The sequence below is a fragment of the Glycine soja genome, chromosome 15 (genome assembly GCF_004193775.1).
Source record: "Glycine soja cultivar W05 chromosome 15, ASM419377v2, whole genome shotgun sequence".
Classification (NCBI taxonomy): domain Eukaryota; kingdom Viridiplantae; phylum Streptophyta; class Magnoliopsida; order Fabales; family Fabaceae; genus Glycine; species Glycine soja.
Genome location: NC_041016.1, coordinates 7,272,113 through 7,299,477, shown reverse-complemented (window position 1 = coordinate 7,299,477; position 27,365 = coordinate 7,272,113). Strand labels below are relative to the sequence as shown.

The following is a 27,365-nucleotide window of genomic DNA, read 5'->3' as shown; positions in this document are numbered from 1 at the left end:
TGCTTAGTTTAAGAACATCTACATATGTTGAATCCAGTTGTTATACAATTAGTCATTTTAGGATGCAAATTAAATACTTAAGAGTTCTTCTTTCCTCCATATGGCTACGTTCCTAACTTAGATTATATAAGTTTTAATTATTACCCAATTGAAGTTCAGCAAGTTTTTTAACTTTTAGAATAGAGAAATTATTTTTCTTTATTTTTTGACTTTTAGTCAAATGCATACTTTTTTTCATCAGTATTTTCTTCAGATATCATATAACATCAAGAAGAAACAAGATGTTCTGTATGTAATTGTTCGGGTTGAAAGGTTCATTAAGAAATTTCAAAACAAATTAAAAAAAAATTAATTATCCATTTAATTCTTATAATTTTTAAACTTATATTTTTTAGTCCCTCAAATTTAATAAATAAATTTTTTAGTCCAACAAATTTACATTTTAATTATAAAAAAAATTTATCGTTAAATTTTTTTAATTTTATTAGTTAAAAAGTTTTAACGATAAAAACTTTTGGAAATTATAATATAAACTTTAAAAATTAAAAAATTAACTTATTAATTTTAAGAACTGGGAATAAGTTTAGAGATTATAAAAACTATATGATTAATTAAACCAAACAAAAGTATTACGGGCCTAACATAGGTATCTCATATTTTCATGTATAAGGATTTTTTTAACAGTAAAGAGTTATTTTTTTTGAAATATAGATATTACCAAAAGTAAACTATTTTTTTTTCAGTAAAATGTTTTTTTTTATATATATATAATCTGAGATCACATGATACCTTCTAACTAATTAGCTTGAATGTCTATCCGATAATCAAATTATTATCATCGTCATATATGCCATTTTTATTTTTGCAAGAATCTCATGAAACATGCGTGCATTTGTTCAAATTAAACATGTTCGTATTCGATCAACTAAAATAAATTAGTTATGACTTACAAAAGAATCGTTAAAAAATGTTTGATGCACAAACATTTTATATATTAAAATATATTAGATGCTTAGTCATAAGATTGTTATATATAAAATATTTAGCTATTTAGGATTCTCAAATTACTTATTAGAAAATAGTGTTGGAGATAGACTATATGTATTTTCATTATCTCTATAGAGTGATTGACAGATTCTTTGAACTCTAAATAATTAATACAATTATCCATTAAAAAAATCATACAATTATAATTATAACTTAAGCTAAAATCATTTTCCCACCTACTTATGGCATACTCTTTCTTCACTTAACCAACCGTTTTTTGGTTAAGATTCTCATATTTGATATTGCACCTTCTTTTTTTATGAAATATGTCTGACATTGTTGTATTGGGGTACAGTTTAATCTTGTAAATATAACTTTAGACACACACACACACACACATATATATATATATATATATATATATATATATATATATATATATATATATATATATATAATAATAATAATAATAATAAATAGATGTCTATTTCTGTAAAAAGAAATAGGTGTCCCTATAATTTATTGTATAAATAATTCATAATTATTATAAAATTTATGAATTCTTATAATACGTACGTTTAAAACAAACATTATATTTTTATTTTGTGGAACATATTTAACCATAAGAGTGATTCATTGGATTATTTGATGGTCATGTTTGATTTTGAATTTTTTTATGTATCTGTTTTTATTGTTTATTTTTAAAAAAAATTAACAAATTTTTAAAATAAATTATTTTTATTTACAGGCTGTACGTCAAGTTATCTGTTAAGATATGAGAGTATAGTGTGAACGTAAACCTATAAAATATGAACAATTTATGTAGAGGCGGAATCATGATTTTTATACAAGGGGACCAATATATATAAAAATCATGACTTTGAAAAGAACATTTAAATATTCACATCCATGATAAATATAAGTAAGAATTTCTTTTGGTAGAGAAAAATTTAGGAAGAGAAATGGTGTCTCAATCAAAAATATGAAAAGCCTTTTGAGTTTAAAAAATACTTACAAATGTAATTACGTTTAACTTATTCTAAGAAGACGAGTGGAAAGTGGAAAGCCTTCGATTTAAAGTCCAAAGAATGAGAAAATTAAGGTGGTCATAATATAATTTTATGCATAGTATCATAAGAATTTCTAAAATCTTGGACGGGTGATGGCCACCATTGGCTCAGCCTATTCATGTCGCCGGCTTAGACGTACGACCAGACTTACAATTTTAGTTTTACAAATAAGATCAAATTATATTTATTGATGTAGATTTTTATAGGATAAAATAACTGTCCTATTATAACCTTACCACCACATAGGTTATAAGGAAATGCATTATTTTCTTAATTAAAAAATGAATTAACGATATTGCAAATACTTTTTTTTTTCTGTGTGCGTGTGAGAAAGATTAAAACCCAAAATCTACATCAAGAGAAGTTAGTCGAATATATATTATATTCATTCCTTTTTGAAAATAAGGAAACATGATTAGTTCAAGAATCGTATTTTTGTATCAAAATTCATTCACTTTTTAATTTACTATGCTTTTTTTTTTTTATCACTGAAGAATATTACTATGTAATATTTCTAATTGCGGTTCAAATTCGACTTCCTGGCACTTAATAATTAGGAATATTCTTGAATTGATGATTTATTTCTATATAGGAAATAATAATGTATTGATTTGCTTTAAAAAAAATAATGTATTGATTTGTCTTAACAAATTGCAATATATTAATGGTTCGATGTTGAATTAGATTCTTTTGGTCTAATCATTATCTAATCAAAATTAAATTCTTAGTCTTGTCATTGCGAGTCTATTATAATTAACAACAACATTCTTGCAATATAAAGGGTTAATTAAACTTAAGGTTTTAAAAAACAAATTTTATATTGATATGCAACTTGATTCATATCGAAAAACAACACCAAAAGTATATGAGGTGTTACATCTAAGTTTTGTCAATAATAATAATAAGATAAATGGTAGTTGTATGACAAGGTGTACAATTAAGTTAGAAGAAAAAGAAAAAAATTGAAATGTGATAAATGATAAAACAGATGAGATAAATAAATACAAAATAATATAAGTACATATTATTATTGTGTTGTATGTGTATTATATATCTTTTTCAACCTATATAAATGGATAGACTTGAAGTTCCAAAACCTAAATACATACTTAAAATATAAATACAAAGTTATTTACCAATTATATTACTCTATATTAATATATAAAATTTTCTTTTATGACAATAGATAATTGATTTTAGAAAAAACGTGCTAGGTTCTCTATATTATTGCAACCTTAGAAATAGCTAGTGAAAAGCAAGTTTGTTATTCAGAGAGAGAACTCGGTGTGGCTGGCCGACAGAAAATTTTCTATTGGATGACAAGGAAGTTGGCTATCCATTGCTTAGTGTAAAGCGAAGAAGTGTGAACAAATATCCTCAGAAGCTGCCTTTTCAAAAGCAAATACATTTCGATTTATAAAAAAGATTGTACTAGTAGTAGTAGAAACCAATATTAAAAAGGAAAGAAAGAAAAATAGGAGAAAAAGATGAAAAATCACACATAGACCCTTTCCTCTCTCGATACTATAACTGCGAATGCGTAGGGGACAGTGAGAGCCAGATGTCTCCTCTATATAGTTCGTAACGCCTCTTTCTTACCTCTCATTCATGCATTAGCAATATTTCTCAATCTCTCTTCTTACCCATTTCCTCCCCCCCTCTTTCTCTTTTCTTGTTCTGTTTTTATTTTCACTGTTCTCTGATAACAACGTTGTTAGTTGTCACCATGGTTGTTCTGTCTCAGCCAGCATTAAACCAGTTTTTCCTTCTGAAAACATGCAAGCCCACGCCCTTGTTCGCGGGGATTCCTGTGGTCGACCTCACGGACCCCGATGCCAAGACCCACATAGTCAATGCCTGCAGGGACTTCGGCTTCTTCAAGCTCGTGAACCACGGTGTTCCGTTACAGTTCATGGCCAATTTGGAAAACGAAACCCTCGGGTTCTTCAAAAAACCTCAATCCGAGAAAGACAGGGCTGGTCCCCCTGACCCTTTTGGCTACGGCAGCAAGAGGATTGGCCCTAACGGCGATGTCGGTTGGGTCGAATACCTCCTTCTCAACACCAACCCTGATGTCATCTCCCCCAAGTCACAGTTCATTTTCAGAGAAGGTCCTCAGAATTTCAGGTAAAACAGAGTTCCCTGTTTTTCTCTGTTTTAACAAAAAGAAACACCAAGTCCCACATTTATTCATTAACATGATCATATATGCCAAACTTCAAATTTCCAAAGACAAATCTTAACCGGTGTCGCATGACATTGATTAAGGAATTTCTAACAAAGAAATTTAAAATATAAATATTTTTATTGGAAACGTAAAATTATGTTGCTTATATTTTTTATATATTCTTATATGAATTACAGACTAAATACTTATTTCTTTTAATTTTTTGACCAATAACTTAAAAAGTACTGTTAATCAGACCCATTTTAAAAGAAGTACTGTTAATCAGACCCATTTTAAAATGGTATTAGGCATATATTAAAGTTCTCACATTTAAATAGAAAATCACCTTAACTTTATGAGAAATAACTCACATTTTTTTGTGTGTGGCATCATTGATTTTCAGGGCGGTGGTGGAGGAATACATTAGAGCGGTGAAGAACATGTGCTATGAGGTGTTGGAATTGATGGCTGAGGGATTGGGGATAACGCAGAGGAATGTGTTGAGTAGGTTGCTGAAGGATGAGAAGAGTGATTCTTGCTTCAGACTTAACCACTACCCGCCATGCCCGGAGGTGCAAGCATTGAACGGAAGGAATTTGGTTGGATTTGGAGAGCACACAGACCCACAGATAATTTCTGTCTTGAGATCTAACAGCACCTCAGGCCTGCAAATCTGTCTCACAGATGGCACTTGGGTTTCTGTCCCACCTGATCAAACTTCCTTTTTCATCAATGTTGGTGACACTCTTCAGGTACTATTAATGCTTTTACTCAAATATTTTCATCTAAATATTTAATATTCCATATCTTCATTTATTATCTCATTTATTAGTGTATAGATTTTACTCTCTCAATCACATAAACTGTATGTGATGGGATGAATTCTTATTTTATAAGATTAGTTTACATGTAAGGGAAAAAAATAAATAAGATTATATATGATATAGTAAAAGTGTCATATAGTACTGGGATCGGCCTCATAGTAAGATGTTGGAACATAATACAAAAGGTCTTAAACTTCAGAGTCACTATTGTAAAAAATAAATGAAATTGTCACATGGTAAAAGCCAGATTAATTCACTTGAATTGTTACAATATCTGGGTGACGTGTCGCTAAAGGACTCACTTATCCTCCTTGGAAAAGACATTCCGACAAACATTTTGATATGGGGTATTTTAAAAATTTTGCTTTTGGGTGTGTTTTCTTACCAAAAAAATCTTGTAATCTGGTTGTGGACGAAACCGATGCAGGTAATGACTAATGGGAGGTTTAAAAGTGTAAAGCATAGAGTTTTGGCTGACCCAACCAAGTCAAGGTTGTCAATGATCTACTTTGGAGGACCACCCTTGTGTGAAAAGATAGCACCTTTACCTTCACTCATGTTAAAAGGAGAAGAGAGTTTCTACAAAGAGTTCACATGGTGGGAATACAAGAAGGCTGCGTACGCGTCAAGGCTAGCGGATAATAGACTCGGCCCTTTTGAGAAATCTGCTGCTGATTAAGGAGGCAAAGTGTGTCAAAATTCTACTACTCAATTTTGGCACGTGTTGTTAGGCCAACTTTTTTATTTTTTATTTTTTTTGGGTGTGTGTATCTAGGTTCCAAACAGTTGACTTTACTTGAGATATATAGAAAATGAATAGGTTGCTTATGCACTTCCTTTTAATCCTTGTTCTTTTTCTTGTTTGATTGAAGTGTAATAGTCACTACTGCCCTTCTATTATCAATGAAACGCAACTCTAGTCACAGCTTTTCATTAATTTTTGCGGTGTATTATATCGAGGAATTAGGATAAACACGGGAATAAAATACTCCTATTATTTAATGATAATAAAAATATATATTAAAGTGCAAATATATATATGTTACAAACATATAATTTGAAGAAAAAAAGTAGATTATTAGTATATCACATTATGCTTATTATTAACATTGATTAAAAATTTAATATTAATTGAAACGATTAAAAAATTGAAAAAAATAATTTTATTAAATACTAACTGATTAAAAAAAAAAAAGAGTAACTAAGTACGTAGTAGTAGTACATATATAGAGTTTCGACGCAACATCGTGACCACATTCTCGTACTTTGGGTTTTCCACCTTTATCACTTTGACGCATGCCTCGTGAAGAGCAAGATCTCGCACTCCATCCAACGCGCATTCGACCAAGCACTCATCTGTCTAGTGTAGTAGATGCACCTCGCTGGCTTGCTTTCGGCCACTATATATTTACTCTCATTATTTTATATTTATGTTTCGGAGTTGAAATTCAGAAAATGATTGATGTTTTAGTTTTAAATTCAAAAAGTCATATACTATTGAAAAAATAGATTATAAATAAAAAAACTTATATCTCAAACATATCTTAAATAATCTTCATTTCTAACACACAACTGTCATGGATGGACGAAGAGGCGAATTTGTAAAACTTTGGAAGAGAGGACGTTAAATAATGTATGATATATTTTTGAGATAATTCAAATAGGTCAACATCTGAGGGAATGTGAAGAAATCAATACACAAATTATTGATTTCTTGTGAAGACTATCGTGCAATGACTTTGACTTCTTGTTCATCCGGTACACCAAAATTAAGAACGTACATATTAATCAACATTCCCCCATTGGCTTAACATATAAAGACTCTAGATTCTGATTTATTTTGAAACTGATTGATGTCCGCGTTTGATTTCTGATAGTTCTCACTTCTCAACAACCAAACCTTACCCGCCATTTTCTCAATTCCCCTGGGCTTTTTTGTCATTATATATACCTTCTTAGAGAAACAAACTCGGAACATACATGTTTGTGGAAAATGTTGAACCAATGCTTCAAACAGAAAAATATATACTTCTAAATATACTCCTTTCATATTCAATTATAAGTGAAAATAAATTATTTTTTAATTAAAATGACATAATTTAATAAAATTAAAGTATACTATAACAATATGATCCTTTAAGAGACCGTGACAATGATAATGAAAATAATATATAATAATGATATTTAAACTAAATATAAAAATACGTATTTGATTTTATGTATGCTGTATGATGTTTCAGAGTCTAGAGTGAATTGAAAAAAATAAACATGATTATTATTTAATAGATGACTGTTATTTTGTATAACTTTAGAATAAATCATGTCAATATGTATTACGTTTAGTCCAATCATAAAATGACATCAGGATTATATATTAGTAAATTAAATTTGATTTTTTTTTTCAATTTAAATATGAGAATCTTATTACAGATTTTATATTTTTAGTTTTAATTTAATGTTTTATTAAAATATTACTTTATCACTAATCTTCCTAATTCAATACCTAATTTCCTACTTCTGAATCTCGTAGCCTTCGTCCCCTTCTCATTACCTTGTCACCTACAACGTGCCTCACACCGGATAATTGGCTTTCTTTTCGATTTTAATCTCGTAGCCTTTGTTCCCTCCTGCTTTTGATTTGCGTTTTAATTTCTATCTCCCTCGTTTTTCCTATTAGGTGTTCATTCTCAAATAGGTCGAATAATTGGTTTTCTTTGATATTAAAGTAATCCGTGACTTTTTTGTTACTCTGTGCAGTAGATTTGCTTGTGGGTGGTTTAAAAATTCGATCTTTGTTGTTTATGAAGATAGTTACATGTACCCTTTTTTTCCCATGGCAAATTGACTTGCATAATTTTCTGAAGCAGCTTTTTTTTTTTCTTTTCTTTTCTTAAGCAGTTCTTTTTATTACCTACTGTTGATATAGATTACTGTATTTTTCTTCTTCAAAAAGTAAGAGTAGGACATAACGGATCAACCTCACAAAATTGCTCTGGGTCGAAAAAGTTTTTGTTTTTTCCAAATCAAACCCTTACCTTGCGGGGAGTTACGTTGAGTATTCAAATTATGTTTATTTTTTTCCTTTAGTTTTTACCGTCCCTTCTTTTTTGTCTAAAATATGCATGCTTGCAATCGGAGGTAGGATAACACCGCGAGGTAGGAGACATGTCGTGGGTGGTCAGGTAATCGTGAGAAGAGAACAAAGCTACTGGATTAGAAATAAAGTGATCTTTTAATAAAACATTAAATTAAAAATCAAAATAAAATATAATTTTTTATAAGATTATCAAATTTGAATTAAAAAATAAATAATCAAATTTAATTAACTGACATGATTATATAATTCACATTACATTTCATGATTAAATTATATTATAATACACGTTAATGTAACATTTTTTTTAAAAAATCACATCAAAATACCCGATTAATGGATTAATAAGTCAACAAATAATAAATCCTATCACCATGACTCATTCACCATCTGCATATCCATGATCTCATACAATAATATTTGATCTGAGAGCTGATGGTGATATTACGGCGCGGTGAGCACAGGGATGGAAACAAGGCATATATGATGGCATTTGGGATATGTCGATCACCAAATTTGACTATAGTGGTAGCTACGTACGATGAAAACCCCAATGATATCATGAATTGTCTCAATTAACAAAGCGCGGTAACGGTGCATTGATAACTGAGAAATTGTATTTATTTTGTGTAAAAAAACGAAAATAAATTAATTGACATAAAAAAGGGATAAAAACACCTACACGTTTCTAGGTTTCGAATATAAGTGACTTTAGAACTCTTAAAGCAAAATTTCAAATTCAGTCTTATTGATAAAAAAACTGTTATTAAAAGAAATTATTTTACTAAATGTCAGTTAGTTGGGGCAAAAATTTCCTGTAAAGATTCATCCACACAAATCCAATAAATATTTTTCTGTTGGAGTTCGATCTAATAAATATTTCACAATGATAATACAGTGAAAAAAATAAAAATAATATTAAAAAAATTTATAAGAAACTACTATTGCATGACTACAATATATCAAAATAATCTCATTAATTTGGCACATTGCTGTATAGAGGTGCTCATCACTTATCTTGTCCCACCAACCTGATCCAATTTGAGAGAACTTTGATGGAGCTCGAGTTGATTTGATAGATTTCAAGGGTATGTTCGAGTTCTACTCCGAATTGTTCTAATCTAATGTTATATGTTCTTTAAAAAAATATAAATTTCAAAATAATAATGTATTAATTATACAATTTTTGTTATTTAATAAATAATGTTTTTTCTAATATGATATTATATTTATATTGATATCATTTATCTTAAATATTCTAAAATATATCTTAATTATAACTATATACTTCGCTAAACTTATAATTTAATTATGCATATATTTTCTTTATAAGGACTACATATAATCTTAAGATTAATATATTATGCTAACAAATCAGGTTAACTTGATCTTATCTCAAATATATTATTAGGTATGCCAAAAATTTGAATTCACAGATTGGTCTCTGTTAAAATTTTAGACTGAGTTGATCTTATCCCAAATATTATCATGTATGCCAAATTTGAATTCACAAGACTGGTCTTTGTCCAAATTTTAGATTGAGTAGGAACATAGCTAGGTTAACCCATACTCGCGCTGATTGAGCATTTCACATGTTGCTACTTGCTAGGCTTTGCCAATTTTTGCAGCCATTGTAGTTTGTACGGTTGACTTATGTTTCTGTTGGTTTCGTTTCTTGTTATATTTCGTTTTTGGATTGTATTCCTTCTCCTTCAACCTCGATTTGACGATTTTGTATTTTTTTTATTCTTCAATTTTCCTTAAGCATTTTACTAACAATCATACTTTAAACAAAAATGATTCCTTTTATCATCTAAAATCTTAAGAAAAATGAACACAATAAAATATTTTTGATCCTTCTTAATATTTGTATGCAATACTAAGTCAAGTCCAGAGTGAACACGGTGTTTATCATAATAAATTATTAAAAGCTTAAGATAAAATTGAAATAACTTAATATGGATTTTCTTATATCTTATGTTTCTAATTGATTGTATCTACAAGCACTGTGTTCATAGTGAATTGCTCATGATAAAAATTTATACAATTGAATTTTTGTGATCTTGAAATATTTGTCTTTATTTTGAAGACATAAAATTATAATGAGTTTTTTTTAAAAGGATAAAGTCATAATGAGTTGATTTTTTTTACCTTAAGTTATTTTAAATTTTTTTTAGTCTACATATTTAATAACTCGGAATTATATCTGTAATAAATTTATTTAAATATAGTATATGTACAGTTATAAAATATGAAAAAATTGTTTATGGTTTAAGAAACAGAGAAGATTAGTGTAACGCGAGACAAAGCCATGCATGCATTTAGTAAGAACATTTTTGTTTACTCTTTACAAAAAATAAGTATTGACTTCTAACTAACAACTTCACAAAGTGCGTTATAAAAAATTAAACTCTGGTGTAACCTGTTTTTTTTTTTTTTTTAATATAAGTGATCTATGTATATTTTTTAAATAAACAAATTGAGTATCACAAATACAAAATTAAAATAAAATCAATTATTTTACTTTTACTTTTTCACAAAGAAGTGTAGGACTTGAGATTGCAAATTACTTTTATTTTATCCAAAGAATGTGTAAGACATAAAGCTAGCTATAAGAAAGAGGTTTTTTCCCGTGTGAAGCAAAGTATTTCCAAATTGGTAGTTAAATATTAATTCCTCCAACTCCAAGGTGTAGAACTAAAGTAAACTTTATTTCCCGTAATGTGATGAAATTCATCTGGTTATATGATTAATTTTTGAAAATTCGTGAAGGTTTGATTATGAGATTGAAAATTAACTCGACAGGAATAGTTCAATTCTTATTCTTAATTATTTTATGAAGTATGTTTTGGACGTTTAATAAAAAAAAGTAAAATTATTGAATTAAATGTATGAAGCTTATTTTTTTAAATTTTATTAACAAATATTTAAAAAACACTATTGATACATGCCTTTATTTATTGATTAATAATTTCTAAATAACTTTTTTTGCCATGCTTAAATTTGAAATGAAACAACTGCTCCACAGTGTAACTTTTAGTACACACACATGACACAAGATATCTAGTATAATTCTATATTAAGATTATGTGGGGGACTGGGTGAATGCTGTTAGACTTATTTTTTTTTAAAATAAATTAATTAAAAGATCTCATACGATTTTAATATTTTTCAGAACTTTATTTTATGTTTTAGTTACTCATATATCTGGTCACTTTTAGTTTCAAACAAAAGTCATGTTGTTAATGGACTAAAGATTTGAATGTATTTAAAGTTTTCAAGGTAAAAATAGAGAAATAATGTGGAAAGCAAATAAAAATTATGAGATCAAATAGAAGTGAAGAATTTTACGGTAAATACATTGAAAATTGATAAGTATGTGATTCTTTTGCAAAGTTTCTTTAAGAATATGGTATTGTGCCTTAATATATCATGCTTGGCTCACCAGATCAAAATGGTGTGACTGAGAGAAGAAACCAAATCTTAATGAACATGACGAGGAATATGTTTACAAATTCCAAACTTTCTTGTTCAGTATGGAATGAAGCTCTTAAGACAATAACATACATATTAAACCAAGTTCCAACTAAAGTGGTCCCTAAACCCCTTTTGAATTATTGAAAGGTTAGAAAGCAAGTTTAAAACGTGTGCATGTTTGGGGTTGTCTAGCTGAAGTTAGGATATGTAATTCAAATGAGAGAAAGTTAGATCCAAGGACTATTAGTACATATTTTATTGGTTATAATAAAAAATCTAAAGGATACCAATTTTATTGTCCAACTTATAGTACTAGAATTGTTGAGTCAAAAAATGCAAAATTTTATTGTCCAACTTATAGTATTACATATTTCATTGATTTTACACTAACAATATGCATATAAATATAAATTAAATTCAGTTTGTATTTACTAAAAAAGCAATTATATACTAGTTCTTATTGGGTGCCATATTTATAAAAGCTTCCAAGTTAAGTAACTACAACTCTAACTCTACTCTACCGAGTACAGAGTCAGGTTCTACTTCCCACCAATTATGTAACAGCTATGCTGGCTCCTGATCAGCACGAATATTACTACGCGTTCATGAATGTACCACTACTTTGAAGTTGAAAGAATTACCTAACAGACAGAAAGAAAGAAACCGAGGTTTAATTTCCAAAAGTATAACATTCTTCGCAGGAGAGAAGGATATTCCATTACAAAGTATTTAAGATTCTTTCAGAGAGTCAAACCTACATAGAAAAAGGAATATTGCCAACTGTACTCGCTTGATTCTTTTAACATTTTCTTGAGTACTACATGTTTTCTAGTTTAATTTGGTAACTAAATTTAAATTTAATTTAAATAGTTTTATGATTTTAAAAACAAAGTGACAAAAATTAAATTTAGAAACTGTTATAAAAAAATTATATCACCAATTGCAATACATTTTGCACAACTAATACAATTGTGAACAAACAATGAATCAATCGTACATCAGTCCGAAGTAAAATTATACCACCATTGTACACCAAAAAATGTCAAAGTCATCATAAGTCAGTTCAATTATTGAAGTGGGTGAAGACTATTTAATGATGTCTAACAAAAAGAGATAAATAAGCATTTAAACATAAAAATTGTCGTATTAAACTTAACATATTGTGTTTTAAAAATAAAAGCAATCCATATCATTCAGAATATTTATAGTACTTTTCAAATTAAATCATATATTAATTTTGGCTAACCTCACACAATTTTTTTTTTGAAAAGCAAACCTCACAAAATTAAGTATATAGTTATATATATATTTTTACTTTATTCTTCCTTTTTTTAATAAATTATGATACGATTCTTATAAAAGATGCAATGGTGGATCATGAATGTATTAATTTCCAATTCTTTCTTATTGTATATTGTCGAAGGTCAACTATATGATTATTTAAAATAATAAGTTATTTTATTTCTACAACTCCACAAAGGTTCTGTCCCGATCGACAAGAATGCTATATATCACCTGATAACAGAAACTTGAATTTCATTGCAAGATAGAATATTCTTCGCAGGAGAGAGAGTAGTATTTATTTAATTAAACTAAATTACTAAAGTGTTTAATATCTTAAACAGCAAAATGAGATCATTAAGTTTAATTATTATTTTAGCCGTAGAATGTTGTAAAGGAATCGCCTAATTAAAGCAAATGGGTTGCCATGGGTACGTAACTATATTGTCAATGCATGTTATTTGTTCACGTATATGTCTGTCCAGTTTTCTTTTTTCCTTTTTGAACTTTTCACAGTTTAATTTGATTTGATTAAAAGTATATATATATGGCAAAACAAAAGAGAGTGTGTATTCATCTGGACAGGAGGACATCATGTCCATCACCGCAATCAATTATAAGTGGTCTCTCCGTGTGTCTTATCTGTTTCGAATACGAAAATGAAACAACACAAAATAAATGCTACTAATTAACTGCGTGTTTTTTCTATTTATCTTCTGCCAAGGCGACACATGCCCAGGCCCCCCTTCCCCCCTCTTTTTCTATTACAAATCCTCACTTCTGTTATTAATTTGCTACTTTCTTGTGCAAATATCTAACCATCCAGCAATTATCTAGTGTGGGTTTATTTTAATTTAAATTACTCATCCATCAATTTTGTCTTTAAAAAAACTCATATTTAGAGTTTTTTCTATTCATTCGATAAGCCAAATCATCTCTTATAAAAAAATTATCCATTATCTTATTATATTCATTATGTTGTTGAACCATACTCAAGATATTTAGTAGTCTAGAATATCTTTAATATAAGATATCTACAAACTAAAGAAATAACTTATCAATTGATTTTAATATTTGGCATTCTGATAAACAAGATCCTCCTAAGCATATGTCTAAATGATATTTGTAATTTTTTTTATCAAATACTATATTAGTGTTCTAAATATTTGTAAAGTTGAATCATTTCATAAATTTCTAAATTATTTGAAAAAAATTAATTAGATTTTTTTTCAATCGAGTCCTTAAACTCTTGTATTTTTTAAATGAATCTTTTAACTTTTAAGTCTAACTGTCGTTGAGAAAAAAATTAACTATCCGAGTCAATTATGTGAGTTTGTAGTGCGCCAGTAATTGAATAGGAATGTGAAAGAATACTTGACTAGTAGAAATTTCTCAACCAAATGTTTTAAACCTTGCTTTAGTGTAACAATTATTTTAGCCTCTCTTTTTTTCTCTCACTATAAACTAGAGTTTTAGAATAAATTTAGTTAATCATTCACTAATTTACCAATATATTTTAATTTTAATTTGGAATATACAAGTTTATAGTTCATTTAACAAATAAGAAAATATGAGTTCATTTCAGCACACGGTTTTAAAGGAATACGGCCTGTCGTTATTTTAAGGAAAAAATAAATCCTCGTAAGCATCTGTAAACCGAATACATGTTTTTAATAAGATTTTTTATGCGTCAGAAATTTCTTTTTTTAATAAGTTGATTCAAGTTATCTAGGTTTATTGAACTGTGCGTCTTTAAATTAAAGACGTAAGACGGCTTGATTAAAGCTAAGAAAATGTTTTAGACAGTTTAATATTGTAAGTTGACGTTTACAATATGAAAATAGCGTTAATTGCCACGAGAATATTTTAAATATTTTACTTTTTTTTTTAAATGCAAAGTATAACTTTCAAATTGTGAATAAAATAATAATCGTCTATATATTCAATAAAAAGTATAATAAACATTTTATGTGTAATTATTTTGAATTCATCTAAGGAATATAAACAAATAATTGAATCCGTTTATTTATTTTATATTTAAGTGTAACTTACAATAGAAATCCTACTGAGAGATGTGATTTTAAAATGCCAATTTAAGTATATCAAAACACACCAAACTACTTATGAAATAAATATCCCAAAATGGTGATCCATGAATTTTTTTATCCAAAATCTGTTCGTACAAAGTTTGAATCAACAGTTTTTGGAGTTATAGTATAGAATTAAACTTTAAATTCTATGAGAATAAATTAATTAATTCAATACTAAATCATAAAAATATCATCTTTTTTTGTAAGGCAAGAAAATAGTATCATATTAATATTAGAAACTATCGAATAATAGTCACTTTAAATACTTGACGTTATCAAACAATGAAACTAGATCCTCTCTTACCTTCATGCTGTTGCAGTAGAAGAAAAAAACAACAATATTAGAATAGAAAAAATAAAGTAGAGATAAAAAAATAAAGAGACAAAGAAGATGTAGAGAAGATAGAAAGAGTGGAGAGGATTCAAATCCTCAAACAATAGCCATTTTAATTTTCCAATTTTAAAATGCCAATACGTAATAAAAAAATAGTTAAAAATATTATTATAATTGTAGAATTTAAATGTTTAGGTTATTATGATATAAATGCAGAGTATTCACTATTAATTTTTGTGTATCAATACATTTAGGATCTCTCCAAAATCACATTTTTTATGTTCACAAGCACATGTAAAAAAAATCGATTTTTAACTAACAAGAATGTGTTTAAAGAATAATTTATAGAGTACACGAGCACATAGAATATTTAAGAAAGATAAATGCATTTGAAAATTTGCTTTGGATAATGATTCTACGACCAACGCACAGATCCTTGTGGACAAGTCCGAATGAAAAACCTTAATGTAAAGATGCAAGAAGAGCAAAGCAAAATGGAATTTTCGAGATCCGAAGTTTATCTATTGACCGATCGAAGCCAACACTGGAAATACCTTTCGGTTTCGGCCAAAATTTAGTTTTGAATCTTAATCTTCAAAAAATGGTCGGCAATATTTTCAAGGACAAAATCTTTGCTAGGTTTCACTGAGTAGACCGACCTAATCATGCCAGCGGAGAGTACTTGAAACGTGAGGAATTTCACCGATTCCTTGTCTGCAATTTTATCCACAACAGTAGTAACTGATAAATGTTATCCAAAAACCAAGGTGACAGAAAGATATGAATATAAGACTATATACTCCTGCCACTTTATGATGCTTAATTATACCTACCGTTCAAGTTCATTGAACACTGCATGCTTTTACTTCTAGTGAGTCACTGACACACAAGCTTACAGCACTTCAGAAATTTATCATATCAAATGGTTTTCACATCTCTTGAATTGTCCACACTATGACACTATGCTAAATAAGAAAAATAATTGAGAAAGAAGGTTTATCCACGTGAGTGATGATGCAACGAGAGAAAATGTAAGTTAGAGATTTAAGTGTCCTAAAGTGGAAATAACTTATTTTAAAAGAAAAGTGTGTTTCTAATTATTAAATAGTTAACTGTTGAGATTTTAACTTTATAATTTATAATGTATGATCTCAATTATTTTAAATTAATAATTATAATTACGTTTTTATCTTTTGAAGATATACTATTTTGACTTTAGAAAAGTTAAATTTATGAAAAAATAGAATTATTATTATATAAGGATAGTTTTATGACGGCAAAGTGCTTATGAAATATATAGTGATAAATCAATAAGGAAGACAATTGGACTCATATCCAATGAATTTCCAGTTTTCCAAAAAATACTGATGATGAGTGTGAAAACTGTACTTTCTCAACAAAAAAAAAAAATCGAAAAATAGTAAGAAAAGTTTATAAGAAAAAAGCCTTGTTAATGTGAATCCTAGCCACGTGTTTGTACTTCTCTTTTCATTTTCATTTTATTTTATATCATATTTGTAAAAAAAATTTAATTCCCCTAATCTTTTGTGTGTATTTTACCCACACCAATTTCGGTTAAGGTTATTTTCTTAAGTCCAATTTTTTTGCATTGATTTGAATTACTCTATATATTTACACTGATTTGGGCCATTGAGTAGTATCATTTGGTTTAGGCTGCATAATAATGGGACCAACCTAGCGGGTCGGGCCGATATGTGAGTTTTGTAACATTTTTTTTTAATGTTTTCGGGGCATTTGCTTTGGGTTATGTCAGGGGCTTTAGTACAGAGTTTCTTTGGACTTGTATCTTTGGGTTGATAAATTCATGATCGAACTATGTAAATTGTTTGAACTTGTGATTTTGTTATCTCATTCAATTTTTTTAATTTTGTATTTATCTCTTAATTTAAATTCTGAAGTTGATTTAGCTGAAACAATATGCAAAACTTTCTTTTTAAAATGGATAGTAATGGGTGAGAAAACCTACAAAACAAAGATTTCCTCTATGGAGAGTGCTTAGTTGTCTCCTAAGGCGTCTCAGGTAGGTACCTCCTGTGGTTTTGGAGCACGACTCTGATTTTCATATTAGGAATTGTAATAGGCAAATAATCTTACAAATTAAATGCAACTTACAATCGAGTCCTTCAATAGATGGAAGATAGAGACATAATAGAGAAGTCAAACAAGGGTTAAGAATAGTGACATATGAAGATTGCCCCTACAATGTTATGGGTTTGACTTTTGAGGGATCGAGTTAAACGAAGTGGAAATCTTCTGTTAGAGAGAACAAAATAGATATTTGGTATGTTATAGAAAACAAATCTATCAAAGGTGGATCATAGTTTGGTGGAAAGTGTGTGTGTGTGTGGGGGGCGGGGGTTGTAAGAATTGTCAGCGGATCACAAAACCTTCAAACAATCTTTTTGGAGATCTCCTTATTATATGGAGGTATGAATGTTTGCAATTAAAGTACATGTTTACTTGTGAGGAATATTTAAGGCTATAAATACAGTAATATAGGATGTTGCATCACTTAGTGTATATTCAACTTCATTGTGACACTTTAAAATTCAATATATATGCCTTTTCACAGTAATCAAGGAAAATTCAAGAAGAGATGGAACCAACTTAGTGTTCCATACAACCTTTGGATTCGATCAAAATTGTATTACCAAGTGTTCCTACATGTCATGAGGAACTGTCTGTGTTCAGACATGTCAAACCGAGTTTTGGTGCACCATAGACTCATAGAGGGCCACCAGTTAGTGTAATTAATAGAGGCAACACTTTTGTTCTTTAGCCTTTAGTATTCTCATGCCTAATTATCAATTTCAACTCTGCTGAGTCCAACCTCCTTTACCATACTTTCTCCCTCGGTTTCATGTACCCCATAATTTGCTACTTTAACATTCCTTTGCTTCATTTCTTGCATTCTTGTAAAATCGGTGATTCTTCCAGCAACTGCATAAGTGCTAGAAATGAGGAGGGAATCTGTAGGATGCTCTGCATAAATGCTCTGCATAAATGCTCTTTAGCACATCTTTCACACACTTCCCTAATTTAACATCTCCATAGATTCTGCAAGCAGAAAGCAGTGTACGCCAAGCAGTAGCATCACCCTTTATTGGCAAGCTATCAATTAGTTTATGTGCTTCATGTAGCATTCCTGCTCGACCCAAGAGATCAATAAGACATCCATAATGCTCAACCTGTGGTGAAAACCCATATTCCTGAACCATGAGCTTAAAAACTTCCATCCCCTCAACCACAAGCCCTCCATGACTACAAGCAGTCAGAATTGCCAAAAACGTGACTTCATTTGGTTTAAACCCCTCCTTTTCCATCCTATTGAAAAGCCTAATGGCATTTTTTGGCTGCCCATGAACTCCGAGGCCCGAAATCATGGCAGTCCAAGATTTCACATCTTTATCTTCCATCCTCTCAAATATGTCCATAGCCTCATCTAGAAAGCCACATTTAGCATACACATCAACAAGAGCCGTTCCAAGAACCGCATCCAGTTTTACTTTCTGCTCTTCAACAAAACTAGCGACATGACGAACTACTTGTACTGATCCAGACGCAGGGCAAGCAGAGAGCAGCCCTGACAAGGTAGAAGAATTAGGTTTCATTCCTCGAACACTCATTTGCTCGAATGAAGCCAGTGCTTCTCCAACCATTCCATTTCTTGCATAATTCCCTATTAAACAGTTTCACAAGACAACATCCTTCTTGGCAACGCCATCAAAAACTTGACGTGCCAAAGAGATATGACCCACCTTTGCATACAAATCAATCAATGCAGTAATGTCATTCAAATTAGAACTAAATCCAATTTTGATGCAGTATCCATGGAGAGACTTCCCTACACCAAAGTTCCCTATGTAACCCGCAGCTGACAAAAGACTCAAGACAGTGGCAACACTGGCTTCAAGCCCAACCCAACACATCTTCCGGAACAAACCAAAAACCAAACAAGGCTGAGAAACAGAAACACACCCGCCCATCAAAGTGTTCCAAGACACCAAGTCATTTCCCTCAGGAAATTCATCGAAAAGCTTACGTGCATCTTCAATTCTCTTGCAAACACAATAAAAATGCAAAAGGGCATTCTTCACATCAACAAACACCCTATTCCCTGACTTCACTGCTACCCCATGAATCCCTTGCCCCACCCCAACTTCTGAAACTCGACCACAAGCCTTGAGAACCGTGATGAAAGAGAACTGGTCCAACCAAATTGCACGATTCCTCAGTTCGTTGAAAAAGGGCAAAGCTTTGTTGGGGAAATTGCTTAAAGAATAGCCTCTGAGCATTGCGTTGAACATGAAGAGATTTGGGGTTTGAATGTAACTGAAAATGGAAGCTGCGTAGTCCATGTCTATGATCGAAGCTGCGAGGAGCTTGCTCAGAGTGAAAGGAACGTTGTCGAGACCGGTCTTGACCATGTGGCCGTGAATTTGACGGATTTTGGAGGTGGTTTCGCATGATTTCAATGCGAAAATGAGGTTGTGGTGCAATGAGGGTGCGTCCGAAGACAATATTTTTGCTGTGTGCCTTGGCCAAAATGAGCTCATGAATAAGCACTCGCTGAAAAAAAAAACGAAAACCTTTTGTTTTGGGTTTAGAGGAAGAAGCAAGGCTAAGATGGCCCCTTGAAAAGTCTCTAACACATCTTCTTTTTAACTTATTTTTCATTATTGGCTAAAATTTATTAAAAATTAATATAAATCATACAAGTTGCTTTTCTTATCTAATAATTATCATTCATAATTTTATTGTTTTTTTAAAAATAAATTTAAGTCAATTAAAGAATTAAAGAGAGTGTTTGAAGGAATGAATTATATGATATCGATAATACTCCTTTTAAATCAATGCACATGAGATTTAATTATTGAGAAAGTATACTTATTCCATTTTAGTTCTCGAATTCTCTTAAATCTAGAAGTCTCTAAAATATTTGTACGATAGCAAATTCAATTTTATGTTAAGACTTTGTTTGAATAATTTTTTTCATAAGTGTTTATATGATGAAAGAATACAAAAATAAAATAAATTAAATCTTTTATTAATTACTTCAATATATTTTAAATAAAAAATTATATAGATAACATTAGATAGGGATATAATTTTTTGTATTGATAAGAAATTTTCTAGTTTATTAATATTTTTATTATAATTTTATAATTTAAAATTGAATAAAAATATAAAAGTCACAGAGAATGAAAAAATAAGAATCAAGAGAATACTCATTCTCAAAATTAAGTGAAAATTGAGAGACAAAAATTTAGTATAGATAATACTAATCAAGAGAATGAAAAAATAAATAAAAAATAAGAATCTTACATTCTTACTTCCTAAATTATAAATATTTTAATTTATATAGAGAATAAATTTATCTTGTAAGACCCACAAAGTTAATGATTCGAATTAATGTCGTCACCAGAGGCATACATGATTGGCTTATACTAAAAGAAAAAAGTCATAACCCTAATCCTACTCTTAAGTGAGACATTGTAATCAAAACAAAGTTAACTCACATATAATCATAATTGCTTAAATTAAACAACACTCAAATATTATCATGTGGTCTTTAATTTGCATGCATAGTGTTACATATGCACTTGCGCAATATAATGTTGCGTCAAACAGATGCTGTGCAACAACGTGACATCCACGAAACAAAAGTAACCTAAATGAAAATTTATATCTATCTTGATATGATTATAGGTATCAACAGCTGCACGTGTGATTTATAAGCCATGAACCAGGAACATTCAGCATCCATGTTATAAACTGAAAGCTTATTCTCCACATAAGGGGAATTTCTGAGGATATAAGGTGGTCCGAGCCATCATAATTCTAACTAATCTTTACATGATATGATATGTAATGGAGTGTAAATAATTGTTTTTTTTTTTGTAAATTAAAAAAATCGAATGCATGTCACATAAAAATTAAATTATTTCTCGTATGTGCACTCATTGTAGTCAGAGGGTTAACTGTTTTCCGTATCCATTCTTGCAATTGTTCTCTTCATTTCCTCATCAGCTTTATGGCATCTATAGATCTGCAATATTAATTACATTCATGGGAAAGACTCTTATATAAGTATAAACAAGCATATGCTTAAAATTTAATAGAGTAGCATCTTACGTAGCCAACTAAAGATAAAACAGAACCTGGCCTTGATCTAGTAGTCCATATGATTCCTGCTATTGGGTCTCTTGCTTTATACAAATTTTGTTTAGGCTGAAACATTAAAGAGAAAATTATATTTAATATATAATGTAATAATGTTAATTAGCATTAAAGAAACTTTCATCTTGTAGAATTTCATTTACCTTTTGTCTTAAGTCTTATTTCAATTGGAAAGGTCAATTTCCATTGGAAGCCTTGAACAATGTGATGATCAATCTTTTAGGCTTAATGAAAACCTTAAATTTCACTGGCATTATCTCTTTGTGAAATTTTGGTATTGCAGTATTGCACATCCGTAGTTTTCCCCTTGAAGATCGTGGGACGTAACATAAAAGGGCATTGGCTTGGACTCCTATGTTCTTAAATTCAACTTCTTCGAGAGAGACAAAACTTGCCAGAAAGAAGGTCAAGAAAAGAAATTTTCAGATTTTAAAAAAATAGTTGAGGTTTATTACTTTTTCCTCTAAACTGAATTACACACTTTAGGGAAGCCAAATCCTGACAAAATTGGTGATACCATGAATTTTTCTGTGTTGGAATGGCAAGTATAAGTAAAGAAGTCTTATTAAGAATAACAATATGCAAAATGACCCATACACCAAATATTTTAAGGTCTTGGATTGAATGTGATGTTTTTACTCCTCTAGTATTTCTCAACAATTGCTCTTGAAAAGGAAATTATTTTCTTGAATGATATATTGTACTACGAATTTTCTTAGAGCTGCAAAAACTATGATTAATTCAAGATATTTAAATATGAACTGAACGGCATGGTATTTTCTTAAGTATTTAGTGCTGCTCAGAGATTTTTTTATATATATTCTGGAAAAAATGATAATTTTTTTTTCTCATTATGATGTCCCAGGTTTGTTTGCCAAGTGGATGGAGATTATGTATACGTATAAAGGGAAAATATATATACATAGAAATATGATTTGCAACAATGTTTTCCTCGTTATTTAATAATTAATACTACGCAATACAATTTTGAAAAAGGGGCAAATTATGTAAGAATTGTGTGTACGATAATTAACGCTTAATTGACTTCAGATTCTGTGGGTATCCAAAGTAATGGTATTTGAGACACAAAAATAAAATAAAATGAAGGTGCTTGAGACGCTGAAAACATGGTTAATTGCACATTTTCGATAAGGAAAAAAATGGAAAAGGTTTTCACATTATCCATCTTTTAAGTGTTTGAAAGCTACCGCACGTTTCAAGTTTTTAAATGATTTTGACATTTATCACCATTGCTCCCTAAAATTTCAGCAGGGCCATGTTGAAGTTCCAAAAGGTGATAGATTGATCTAGCGCTGTATAAAACAATAGTTCAATAGAGCACAAATAATAGAAAAACATATCCCGAACATGAGAAAATAGACAAAATAACTAACGAGTTATTGTTCGGTATAATTGAGCTATGAATGGATGGGTTAGCAACCCGGCAAAAGAAAGAGAATCTGAAATAGCATAGCCTTAAGAATACAAGGGTCACATTTTTTCAGGGTCTATAATAGACGAGCACTTCACATGCTGAAGATATAAGCCATGGGACCCCTATTTGGGATACGTCTAATTATACTTTAATCAAATCACTAGAAGGCCAAAATGTTGCCACATCACTTGTCTTCAGGATGCAGTTTCAACTCCATAATACTAGAACACAAATATTCTTGGTGGATTCTTTGAAAATTTCCCTTGTATTTTATGCCCCCAAAAGAAAAGAAAGAAATACTAAAATTTGGGGGTCAGCTTCATAATTTGAGGGGTTCATGTGCTCCACGTTAGATGATGTCAAAGAGCTATACCAATCTCCATCACTATTTCATATGGCTGAGGTTTGATTATCCCTCTTTAAGACAAGAAAAATAGAAGGTCTAAAGACAGAAGAAAATTACTTAAACAACTAATTAAAGAATTGATAAAGGCACCTTTGGAAAAGGGGCAGTAATGACCCTATGCTGATGCTTATTTGGCAGAGGGAATAAAGCAAAACCGCCCCATTGTCTTCTAGAGGATAATAGAAACAAACAAAGCCTTATCTTTGTGTATTAATATTATATAATTAGATTTTCACAATTTTTTTTTATTAAACTTTATACTAGAGCATGCTCAAGATCGCAAAAGTGGCAAAAGAGAGAAGGAATCATAATCTTACGACATATTAATCTTAAAAAATGTACCTCTTTTAAAAATGTACCCAAATAAATAATCTTGGGACATATGTAATTTTATATATAGAAATACTTCCGGTCATGGGTTCCACCTTCCAAAATGGAGAGCATTTCTTAACAACCAATAAGGTGATGCATCATATTGCATGAGGCAGAGCCACAGACAAGGTTAGCCTCAATATAATCTCTCTTCAAGGACTAACTCCTTTATTTTTCTTTACATGGAAGAAATTAAAAATTAGGAAGTTTTTACTTTTGGTTATGTGAATTTCATGCTGAGTTCATCAAAAATAAAAGTTAAAAGTTAGGACAAACTTTAATATCATATTAAATTTCAGCTTAAAATTAATTGACATTAAATAAAATTATTCAACAAATATATATACATTTCACACCAAGGTGATGTGTGACTTACTAACACAATCTGTTATTCAATTCTCAATTTTAAAAATGATGATCATCTCAATTGTCATTTTTAAGGAATATAGTCGTATCTAGGAAGCAAACAAAAGTGAAATTAACTTTACATAAGCGACATACAACATGTATTTCGTATTTGATAATCAAAGCAATTACACTGAAACTAGAATTTATTCTTCTGCAACATCTTGCATTGAAAGAATGAGATGGCTTTTGTCCCTTGTCTACCTAAAATAAGCTCAGTTTCCCGTCACAGCCACATGCATGCTAGTTGCTAGAATCTGACTACTGACTAATGGTGGGGTAAGTGGACGTAAGCATAGCCATTTGATTAAGACGTTGGGTTATCTTCCATTTTTTCCACTTGAATTCTTTTCTTCCCGTGTTGTTGTATTGCTGATTTTGCAGCCCAATTGTTTGGAAAGTGTGTTGGTCTCTATCTTCTGCAAAATAGGTTGCCTTTAATGTTCAAACTTGAGATTCCAGAATGCCTTTGTTTAGGTGGTGGATCTCCCTTTAGACACTTGAAGCAAGTTAAAATCCCAACTGTACTTAATGGGGATATTGAAATGATTTCCACAGTATAGGGATATTCTTCACCCGCAAAGGGTTGAAATCAGGACAAACACAAACATCCAGTTCATCAAGCTTTGGTATTCCCATGGTGCTACCTGTTTTGTTTTAAAGAAAAGGAACAAAAATGAGCAAACAAAATATTTAGACTGGAATGGGCCATTATGTACTAATTCTATATAAAAACTAGAACTTAATTTCTACTGTTATTAAAAAAAATTCAACTAATAAAAAATTAAGATACATATAACTTTTAAAATAGCCAGCTGTTATAGAAATTAATAAATTTATTATGGATGATGATTTTTAATTTTTTGACCATGTAAAAATATTTTATATTATTGGTATGTATATTATCAAATTTTAAATTTACAAAACAGAATACTTGAAAATATTTCATTAAAATATATAATTAGTTAATTAGAAATGGGTCAATCTCTAAGTTACACATATATCCCTCTTTAGAATGATATACATGCTCGCTCGTTATCATGTAAGTTAAGCATTATAAGCTAAGTAACTGATGTAATGATGAAAAAGAACTTTATAATCAATGATTTTACCTTAATCTTAGTGCCAGAGGAAGCAAGAGAAATTGAAGAGGAGGAAGTTGATGCTGATGAGGTTGCAAGAGCAGACAACCCCACATTGTAAGTCATGGATTCATCAGGCCGAAAGAGACCGTAGTTTCTCTCTGAGGTTGGTCCAGGCTTCAAGTCTTCATTGAACAACGCAAACAAGTACACTTCCAACCTCATTCTAGGATTCAAAGGTGTCCCTTCACCCGCCATTTGCCTTCTCAACAAGTTCCTGTTGTAAGTTGCAGCATTCATCGGCGTGGCGCCGACCTCATCAGCATCTCCTTTTGATGGCCAACCAGTCTCAGAGACCCTAACCTCTATTCCCTTGAACCCCATTTTAGCAATGGCAAATGAAACAGCATCTACCATAGCATAAAGCATGTTGTCATAGTGGAGATTGGTGTAAGGGTCAACCATTCCTGCATTAGGATTGAACATCACATAGTTCAAGGAAATCCCATTAGGGTCATCCTTGAACGCAAAGTAGGGGTATGCATTGATCCAAAAGGGGGACTTGGAGCTTGACAAGAAGTTCAAAAACTGGTACATGATCCCAGAGATTTCACTCTTGAAACTACCAGCTGAAGGAGGGTAAGATTGATCAAGCACTGCTAAGGAACTTGGTGTTGAAACTTTGATGTTTGAGTAACCTAATTGAGCTAGAGCATTGTGAATGTTCACCACTGCTGGCACAAGGTGCTCAATGAGAGTGATGTCATCATCAGTGAAGACCTCATTCCCAACCTGAACCCCAGTGATCTTTGTCTCGGGTAGGTACGGTATGATGCGGCTGTTCACCCATTGAAGTGCTTGTTGAGGATCATCCAACTGGCTTAGTATTTCATTCTCCACCGTCACAATTATTTCAATGTTTGAGTTGGCAAAAGAAGTCAGAATCTGCGGATTGGTATCATAGATTCTTGTTTTTGTGAGGTTAAGGGTGCTCAACAATTCAACGACTTTGTCTGGTTGTGGCAAATTGTTAGCCACTTGGCCATAGTTGATTCCGAAAGATTCAACACCTAGAAAAACTCCAATACCTGTGATTGGTTGCACAATTAATGGAATAATGTGTTAGAAAATAGTACTATTCAATATTGCTCTAATGGTTTTAAATTGCAGTCCGTAACTGCAATTGCAGTGGTAACGTTAAGGTATTTTGACACTCCGCAATCCATCATGATCTCAATTGCAGCTGCATCAGCCGCATGTCCGCAATGTAAAGATTTTCTGGTTCACCGCAACACGATCGCAACCGCAATTTAAAACCATGTAAATACAAGTTATAAATACATATGCAAGAACAAAAAAAGAGGCATAGAAAAAACAGAACAAACAGGGTACCTGCTGAGAGAAAAAGTGCGAGAAAAGCATAGCTGAAAACCAATTTTCTGATGAATGTAGCCATTGTGAGCAAGGAAGAGAATCTGAGGTTGTGGAATAGATATAGAGGTAATTACATGGAGCAGAATTCCTTTCTTTTCTTGTTTGAAAATTTTGGAGGCAGAGAGAGACAAGGTAAATGAGAGGATTTGTGTTTGGTTCTTATTTTGTTATAAGGGGCTTTAGCTTGCCTTAGTAGTATTACCCCCTGGGGTCTTTTTTCGTTTGGCTTGGTTTCCTTATTTATATATTCTTAACGCTGCATTCTTTTGGACTGGGTTGTCTCTTTCCAACACAGGCAACTTCCATTTTCCCTTTGACCTCAATACCCTTTAGCCACTTTCTTCAAACAAAAGCAAAGGGAAATCCCACTGCTTGGTTAAACATTAGACCCTTTGAGGCAAGTTGTAGGATCCCAAAATTTGAGGTAAGGTGAAATTTAGACCACCTTAATCATCAGAGATTCCGTATTGAATAAATTCATTTATATGTATACACTATAAAGTTTTTTATTTTAGGTAAATGTTAACATGTACTATTAAGACATTAGTTAAAAAAAATGTGCAAAATTGTGTTACAAATAATTTTTTTCCTTTCCTTTATGATTTTTATGATAAATATATTTTTTGATTTTTAGTTCATTAAGTAATATTCTAAGGTATTGATTAACAAGATTATTTATTTTATTATGGCACTGTTGGGGTGCCGT

The 27,365-nt window shown here is 30.6% G+C and overlaps 2 protein-coding genes and 1 pseudogene across 2 annotated transcripts; 1 reads left to right on the top strand and 2 right to left on the bottom strand.

Annotated features, from left to right (window-relative positions):
* The first annotated feature begins 3,522 nt into the window (after positions 1-3,522).
* On the top strand, positions 3,523-5,985 carry LOC114386592 (gibberellin 2-beta-dioxygenase). Its single transcript, XM_028346613.1, has 3 exons — positions 3,523-4,184; positions 4,628-4,976; positions 5,476-5,985. The coding sequence occupies exons 1-3, from the start codon at positions 3,784-3,786 to the stop codon at positions 5,725-5,727; spliced, it is 1,002 nt and encodes a 333-aa protein (XP_028202414.1). The 5' UTR covers positions 3,523-3,783; the 3' UTR covers positions 5,728-5,985.
* An 11,764-nt stretch (positions 5,986-17,749) lies between these two features.
* On the bottom strand, positions 17,750-19,966 carry LOC114387592 (annotated as a pseudogene).
* A 4,224-nt stretch (positions 19,967-24,190) lies between these two features.
* LOC114387166 (glucan endo-1,3-beta-glucosidase 14-like) lies at positions 24,191-26,882 on the bottom strand. Its single transcript, XM_028347297.1, has 3 exons — positions 26,618-26,882; positions 25,256-26,313; positions 24,191-24,790 (listed from the first exon to the last, which is right to left on the bottom strand). The coding sequence occupies exons 1-3, from the start codon at positions 26,679-26,681 to the stop codon at positions 24,716-24,718; spliced, it is 1,197 nt and encodes a 398-aa protein (XP_028203098.1). The 5' UTR covers positions 26,682-26,882; the 3' UTR covers positions 24,191-24,715.
* Between the last annotated feature and the right edge of the window lie 483 nt (positions 26,883-27,365).

What these genes read in the sequence shown, in the direction of transcription:
- LOC114387166 (XM_028347297.1), bottom strand. Translation starts at nt 26,681, where the DNA reads ATGGCTACATTCATCAGAAAATTGGTTTTCAGCTATGCTTTTCTCGCA. An exon ending in CGCACTTTTTCTCTCAGCAG is followed by an intron (nt 26,314 to 26,617) that starts GTACCCTGTTTG and finishes AACCAATCACAG; the next exon opens with GTATTGGAGTTTTTCTAGGT. An exon ending in CCTCTGGCACTAAGATTAAG is followed by an intron (nt 24,791 to 25,255) that starts GTAAAATCATTG and finishes AAAACAAAACAG; the next exon opens with GTAGCACCATGGGAATACCA.
- LOC114386592 (XM_028346613.1), top strand. Translation starts at nt 3,784, where the DNA reads ATGGTTGTTCTGTCTCAGCCAGCATTAAACCAGTTTTTCCTTCTGAAA. An exon ending in GAAGGTCCTCAGAATTTCAG is followed by an intron (nt 4,185 to 4,627) that starts GTAAAACAGAGT and finishes ATTGATTTTCAG; the next exon opens with GGCGGTGGTGGAGGAATACA. An exon ending in ATGTTGGTGACACTCTTCAG is followed by an intron (nt 4,977 to 5,475) that starts GTACTATTAATG and finishes AAACCGATGCAG; the next exon opens with GTAATGACTAATGGGAGGTT.